Genomic DNA, 8018 nt, shown 5'->3' with positions numbered 1-8018 from the left:
TATATATATATATATATATTACGTTATATATATATGCACAGTATATCAGATTTTAACTATACCAGTATTTTCTATATAAGAATAAGAAAACATATTACATAACTTTTAACATAAGTTTAAATACAAGCCTTATTTACGAATTATAACAAAAATATGGAATGTTTAAAATTTTACAATTTTCACGAACCTATGTTTATATGGATGTAACATATTTATCTTTTTTTTTTCTTCCTACATAAGTAGAACGTACTGACATAGTTTGGTCCGAAACATCTTGTATGAAAACAAATTCTATTCTATGATAACATATTATGAGAGTCTATGATAGAAAGCAGTGCTGGTTTTACAAATTTTTCTAATTCTTCATAATGTATTATAAAGAACAAAATATTTTATCTTTATCTGTTTTTCTATGCATAGAATTTTCAGATGCATGACTAAAAATATAAATTTTATTCAACAGCATAAAAATCAATGTATTTAAAACGAATTAATGTATCAAGAAAAATGTATAATACATGACATTTAAAATAGATATATTTATATAATATTAATAATATATTTCAATACACTTATACAGGACTTAAAAGTTGGGATTAAGTGTATTCAGTACTGTATTAGCACCGAAGTTAACCTATGCAATGCATAGAGGTGGCAGGTTTGGAGGGGCAGAATTTCTTAAAAAAATGAAAAAAAAATGGCCAGTTTTTGCCAAACGCGAATGATTAAGATAATTATTCATCGATTCGAGTCGGGGTTTCGCGATCTTCATTTGTTTCATGTTGATTTTGTTTTATCAGAGAGAAACCTGAGAGGGACATTAGCCGACACGGATGTTGATGTGTAATAATTTTTACTGTTACAATATGTAAATGCACAGTTTGTATGTGGTTTGGTATTGTAACAGTAAAAATTATTACACACCAACATCCATATCGGCTCGCAAAGGCATTATTGGCTATTTATGATTAAAATAAAATAGTTTTATTTACACGCGGTCTACATACTTTGATATTTATAATTATAAAATAAAATGTGATTAATGTAGGTTAAGTCACATTTGAGGCCATTGCACCATTTCAGTACAATTTTTCTTTTTTTTTTTCGTTGTTTATTTTGCAACTCAGGCTTAAGTAAGGGCGGCAATAAATTTATTGCATAGGGCAGTATGAGTCCTAATCCGACCCTGTGTATTAATGGGGTCAAATATGTGAAAAATGTTTTGTTAAAAAATTTTTGTTCAAAAATTCACGAGCAGAATTGTTTTTACTATTTAATAATTGATTTATAAGAAACTGATAGAAATCAGATACACTATTAAAGGATCTTTAAAAGTGTATTCAAAATATATTTATTACAATTTTTTTAATACAGTAGTATTATAGTATATTCAAAGAAACTGGACAGTCATTTTGATGTGATAGCCTGCATTCTTGTAAAAGGAAGAAATTTCGAACTGTTGTAACTACTAATAAAATCCGTTTACGGATAAAGATGTGTAAATGATAACTGATAACGAGAGTCATTTGTTTCTGAATCAGCAATTTCGTCTAAAGAACAATTCTGCTCGTGAATCTTTGAACCTTTATGATTTTAATAAAGCATTTTCGAACACGAGTTTATATAAACTTTTTTCCCCTACCTCGAATCTGGTGACAAACTGTATAAATTTAGTCCCAACCTTTACGAAAACTCTGTATATGTTCAAATATAGCAATTTATATAATATAAAGACTGACAAGCCATTTAACTTGAGACACCTGAATATTTTAAAAAGAAAGTTTTTAAAGAAAAATGTTTCGACAAAAGTTGTACAGTTTCAAAGGGCTAATAATAATGGCATAGTCAATTTGTCCTCAGAAGACAACGTCAGGTACAAAGGTAACTTGGTCTTGTTGTTACTTCCCAAACTGATTATGCCATTATATTAAGGCACACATGATGTTTTTCTTCTGAATTACTTGCATTTTAGTAAATTACTAGAATTGCATCACATAGAACGCAGAATTTACAGTAATGTACTAAAAAGCAATCTAGCAAGAAAACACGTATTACATGTCGCTAAAGTTAGTCTCTCAAAATTGAACAACTTTCGTCTGAAACATTTTTCTCAAAAATGCTTTTTCTCAAGATATTTGAGTGCCTCACGCTAAATGACTCATCCTATATGTGACAATATGTTTCATATATGTACGGAATGTCGTATTTTAACTTTGCCAAATAAAAAATGTACTTGAAATCTAATCAGCCCAAATCTATCTTTTGAATTGAAATGTAAAAGACGAATAACAAAGAATGGAAGTTTCTATTTTAAAAAGTCGATCTGAGTCTGCAATTTAAACTACACGAGTCACGGACCGGAAAATCTGATCAATACATCAGATTGTCCTCTCCCCTCCCCCCTCTCGCCCTAAGTTTTTCCACAAGTTATTTTTTCTTAAAAAATCATCTTTTTTTTATTTCAATGACAAAGTTAAAATGAGACATCCTGTATATGAAGTCAAGGTATAAATATCAGACAAAATTTCAACATGTATATCACGCATTTTCTTCATTCACGCGTAATTTATGTTATTCAAATTAATTTCTTGCCAACCTGGCAAAAAATAATGCATTATAAATTTATATATAAAGAATAATTTGCATGCAAATAATGGATATTCATATGAGCAAATCTAAGTGCATGCTAAGATATCTAAGAGGTTGTAGAAACTAGTCAGAGCTAATCTCTCTTTTTCACATAATATAAAATAGTGTACTCTAATTTGTTACTGAAAATCTCAACTTTTTAAGTGTTAATCATAATAACACTTAAAAAATGTCAATAATGGTAATCTTATTTCGTAACATAGAACAGAAAAAGTTTCAATAAATGTGTTGCTATATATCTATAGGATATCACATGGGAATTAGTTACTGAAACTAATCAGCTGTTATTTTTAAATTTACATAGAGAATGGAAAAAATATCTTTCAATAGAGGATATTTAGCAGTTTTATTTACATATAAACTAAAGACAATCGAAAGTATTTTGACATTTAATAAAGGTTTATAAAAATGCCAAGTATTGTCAATCTTAAAGATATATATTTTTGAAATGCTAAATTTTGAATTACATATATTTTGGAAATAAAAAACAAGGACTTATCAATTCCTTGTCAAAAGAGATGTTACATAGTTTTTTAATTTCCAAAATATATATTATTCAGAATTTATTTAAAAAATATATATCTATACATCTTCAAGATTAGCAATACTTGACACATTTTTATAAATGATAAAAATATTTCCGATCGTTTTTGCCTTATATACAAATAAAACTGCTAAATATTCTCTATTGAAAGATATTTTACTTTTCCTGTGCATTTAAAAATGATAGTCCATTAGTTTCAGCAACTTTCGATGGGACATCCTGTATGTAAAGGTATTTCCACAGGCATTCTCTGTGTCGCTCAAAGTGATTCAAAGAACTGAATGATTGAAGGTGAAGTCAAAAAATTCGCAAATTACCTCAATCTATTTTTGTAGACACAATGCCTTCCCCTTCCTGTTTCCTTATAATCAGTCTCCGTGTCACTGCTGCTGTCTTGCACATAATTGATCAAAGTGATGCGCTCTGACGGATTTGACATGTCAAACCACCTGACAAAAGTAGAAAACATGTTATACATGATGGAGAATAAAAGATGAAGCTCCCTCCCCCCGCCCTTGCCACGCGATCTTGCCGTCCGTCCTGAATCTCCTTCGCGGAATGTTGACCCAACGTTTCGAAAATACATACTTAGTCAAAAATACATGCTAGATGCGTTCCTTTATGCTACGAATAAAAAAAAATCTTAACCTTTTAACAGTCTAACCTTAAAGACATTTCTCCGATTCCATAATCTTTATCTGTTTCTCTTTATAAACTTTTATATCATTCTTTTTTTTTATAATATATACTAAGGAATAATTTTGTCATTCTCATACTCTATTTGTCAATACATAATATAATAACGAAATTGATCAATTGATTCGTGTTCCTTTCTATTTATTTCATGTACAAAAGATGTTGAAGAATGCAGTGAAAGGCAATATCCTCTAACGAAATTCTCAAGACTCTTCAAGGTTTCCACTTTCTCGGTGTTTCGAAAGTCCGGAATCAAGCCGTTCTCAATCAAACGTCAACGATTAACGCACAGTACGGTAGACAACGATACTTACGAGCTCGAGATCGAGAGGAACCAACCGAGCCGTTTTAAAAATCTCTTCGTGGACTCGCAGATCTCCAGATCGTAAGAATCAGCATAAATGTGGGTTAACCCGATGACAACGGCCCCTCCAATTGACGAGTGTAATAAATATAACTACATGCACTTACTATCACCACCAAGCTACAATTGCTGTAACGATAGTAAAGATTGAGAATGAGCAAGAATGACGTTCTGGTGCAGCGAGGTTGAACTGCACTTGCACCAAATTCCATCTTCTCATCCATTGGTGTCTATTGGTCAACTGTCCAACCAATCGCTGGAGACGTAGCAAAATTTAAGGGTAAATTAAGAAACTAGGCCAGTGAACTAGGCTTAAAACATATGTGTGATGTGCGTGATATGCTATTTTTAGCTAGTGTTTACATTGTTTACAAAATCGCTAAATTAGCGTAATTATTTATTTATTTATAAGTAAATGTATGTCACGTTTATGAAACGTGCGCTTTTTTGTAACGGAGTACCTATTACAACGAAATACAAAAATACGCTCTTCATATCGTGATTTGCATGCGAACTAACTAGTTTATGTCGTTTATCTCCTCAAAAATGATCTCGAATGTGTTGAGCGTGATCATAGGAGCTTCCAGTTTTGTGTATACTTGCTACATCTTGTGCAGACTTACGTATTTCTTATCAAATCACGACGATAACGAAAATTTACACATAGCGTCAGGTATGTTTTCATCAAATGACGCAAAACTTTGGGCGATTTTCTGTTAATATTATATATATTATTGTTATACAAACTAAGTACAAAAAAGAAATAGATATATAGAAATATTTCTAATTGTTCTTATATTTTTCTATATATGTATATTTCTAGAATAAATAAATCTTTCTGTTATAATAGTTTTTATAAGATTAAACTTGTATATAAGCAACTCGATTGTTTTCAGATGAAAATACAACCGACTCTACCTTATGGTCTCTTCTGATAGATATGTTACTTATTACAATCTTCGTTTTTCAACATTCTATCATGGCCAATGAATTCACCAAGAATACCTTCTGTAGACTACGTGTCGAACATCTTAGCAGGAGTATCTATAATGCCTGCAGCTCGGCAAGTCTTCATTTCCTGATTAATAAATGGCAGCAGACTCCAGCTGCAACAGTCTGGAAGTTTGACACTTCCAACCAGGCAATCTGGATGATATTTTCCAGCCTCCATGTATTCGCTTGGAGTATTATTTACAGTGGATGCATTATGATGGATATTGCTGAGCTTTGTGGGCTTAAGCAGATATGGTACAGAGTGTCTAAAAGAAATAGCCCATTAGATACAAAATCTAAAGAGTTGCGCAGATATATGAAACACTTGAGACATCCTAGTTTTACTGGATTTCTTGTTATTTTATGGGTCTATCCTATTATGAGGTAAAATTTATGAAAGCAAGTTCAATTTTTTTTTTATCTTGTGATAAGTTCTTTTTTTAAACCAAGTAATATCAATTTATTCTATTATTAATTCATACTGAATGATTTTGAGTGGCTTCACAAATATATTTTGTACAATGTCTATAAATTTAAAGAACGTTTACTATTATATGCAAATTCTAAATCGTATAAATCAATTTTCGAAAACAAAATAAATTTTAAATGATTTTGAATATGATTTCTTTTTAGTGCGGATCGAGTATTATTGAGCACCATATTGACGATATATATGGCGTTATTATGGACAATAGATTCCGAAGACTATAATTATCACGTCAGATATTTTAGACAGAAGCAAATAGAATTGTCTTAATTGTATTTATCATTTTTCTTCATCTTTTATGTTTTCAACAATTCTCTCCTGATTCTCATTAATTTTGTATTACTTAACAAATTAACATAAATTAATAAATATTAGATACATTATATATACATATTTATGTAATTGTAGTTTATATATCATATTTGAAATACATATTTATTATATTTATAATCTTAAATTAATTATTGTATATATATATACCTATATATATATATATATATATATATATATATGTATATATATAAACTTTATTTTCAATTATAAATGCTAATAATACGCTTTATCTACTTTCTATTTATTGTCACATTTCCATGTGTCTTATTTTAAAGGACAGTCGAAGACATCTTGAAATCTGAACCCAAAATCAAAAATATTCTAGAAAAAAATATAGGTCTGGAAGTGAAAAAATAATAATGGTAAAGTTGGGCAATTTTTGAAAAAGGTAATAAAGTAATAAAAATTATTATCATACTGTTTTTTAAAAAAGAATTACATAATTTTTCTACAATTTTAATATGATTCCTTTAGTTATTTCGTATATATAAGTATTAAGTAAAGTTATAAAAAATTAGTACATTTTCCAATTAGTACATTTTATTTTACACTATGTTAGAATAAAATATAAAATATTTTATAAACTATTGGTTTTTTAATAACTAATATTTTTATGTATAATAATTAAAAAAATAATTTTATTGTAGTTTTATCATTATTAATTTAACATTGAATAACGTTTATTTAACAAAGGTCGAAACGTTTTTGTTATGATTGTGTTATTAACTTGATCATTTTAATAATTGTTACATCATATACTTAAACTTGACTCATAGCTTCTCATTTTTGACTGAATTTTATTTTGCTCAACCGTATTTGATTGTTTTTTTATTGTTTTAAAAAACTTATGTAAAAAACCGATTTTATCTTAAAAAATGATGACTTTTATGTGACTGAAAAATTGATTTTATTGAAAATTAATTTTAACATTATTTGTTGCTTTGCAGATTATACAACTTTTAATTGTTTAAAACATTTTTGCCTACTTTTTAAGATATTCGACTAGACTGTTTGAAATGAAATACACTACATAATATAATTTATTAATATTCTAATATTTTTTGAAACTTTTAGATAGATTGCAATCTTCTTGATTATGTTCTCCTGATATTTCTCAATCTTTCAAAGTTTTCAAATTTTGCGATTTGTAATTCTGAATTCTTGGAATCATTCTTTGAAACTTGTTTATGTTGAAATATTCAAATTAAAAATTTTAGAAATTGCGGTTGGAAATATTAGAAATTTCTCGTTTTATCCTATCTAAAAAAGTGCATGTTAAATCGATGGTTGAATTCATCGAAATCTCTAAAGTCTCGAAGTTTATTGTTGGCTCTTTTCCGCGACGCTGATTGGTTGTCTCGTTGCGCTAACTTCGTGAGCGGCTGTCATTGCATTGACTTTTGACCGTTGTATGTATTGAGATTGATGTATAATTATAGTCAAAAATATTATAATAAAAAGTAAAAGTGCAGTTAAATAGCGCGCGCGAAGCGCGCGTCTGTAGTGGTAGTATATATATATATATATATATATATATATATATATAATATACAGTTACCAAACTAATTGTCCGGACAATGCGTTAATATATCGATAATTTCTAAAAATTCAAGATAGAGCAACTTTGTCAAAAATTATCGTAACATAATGATCAAAAAAGCATTTTACAGTTTAAAGTTTCTACTTTCGAAATCCATAATTCATTAAATGACTTACTGATTCTTTACAAAGCTGCACTGATGCAAATGGAGATGCATCAAATCTAAAATTTTTGTACTAAATTTGCGAAGTTCCTTGGAGTGAAATAAAAATCGCATACAAATGCGACTTACAGCATTTGAAAGCGTTAATTTTTATCTTTAATTTGCGCACTTGATCAGCATTGTGCGATTTTTTTTCACTGATCAGTTATTCAATGTTGAAGCATAAGAAGATTTTTACTTCAATGTTGA

The 8018-nt window shown here is 28.8% G+C and overlaps 2 protein-coding genes across 5 annotated transcripts in view; one reads left to right on the top strand and one right to left on the bottom strand.

The window, feature by feature from the left end:
• LOC105450274 (BTB/POZ domain-containing protein 10) overlaps positions 1-4436 on the bottom strand; it is a 12509-nt gene extending 8073 nt beyond the window's left edge. For 3 of the 4 annotated variants that reach the window (XM_011690047.1, XM_011690049.1, XM_011690050.1), the window contains exons 1-2: positions 3858-4196; positions 3511-3642 (exon numbers count right to left, since the gene is read on the bottom strand). In XM_011690047.1, the coding sequence (XP_011688349.1) occupies positions 3511-3642; positions 3858-3868 (143 nt within the window). In that variant the 5' untranslated portion in view covers positions 3869-4196. The other variant, XM_011690048.1, reaches the window with a different exon arrangement.
• A 99-nt stretch (positions 4437-4535) lies between these two features.
• Positions 4536-6122, top strand: LOC105450273 (nurim homolog). The gene is made up of 3 exons (XM_011690046.1): positions 4536-4926; positions 5150-5630; positions 5880-6122. Exons 1-3 carry the CDS (start codon positions 4779-4781, stop codon positions 6001-6003), a joined length of 753 nt encoding a protein of 250 aa, XP_011688348.1. The 5' UTR covers positions 4536-4778; the 3' UTR covers positions 6004-6122.
• The last annotated feature ends 1896 nt before the right edge of the window (positions 6123-8018 follow it).

Source organism: Wasmannia auropunctata, unplaced genomic scaffold, assembly GCF_000956235.1.
Source record: "Wasmannia auropunctata unplaced genomic scaffold, wasmannia.A_1.0 LD336064.1, whole genome shotgun sequence".
Lineage (NCBI taxonomy): Eukaryota > Metazoa > Arthropoda > Insecta > Hymenoptera > Formicidae > Wasmannia > Wasmannia auropunctata.
The sequence above is the reverse complement of the archived record's forward strand: the minus strand, read 5'-3'. Positions and strand labels throughout refer to the sequence as shown.

Coding starts and splice junctions, on each gene's coding strand:
- LOC105450273 (XM_011690046.1), top strand. CDS start 4,779: ATGTCGTTTATCTCCTCAAAAATGATCTCGAATGTGTTGAGCGTGATC. Junction 4,927..5,149: donor AAATTTACACATAGCGTCAG/GTATGTTTTCAT, acceptor GATTGTTTTCAG/ATGAAAATACAACCGACTCT. Junction 5,631..5,879: donor TGGGTCTATCCTATTATGAG/GTAAAATTTATG, acceptor ATTTCTTTTTAG/TGCGGATCGAGTATTATTGA.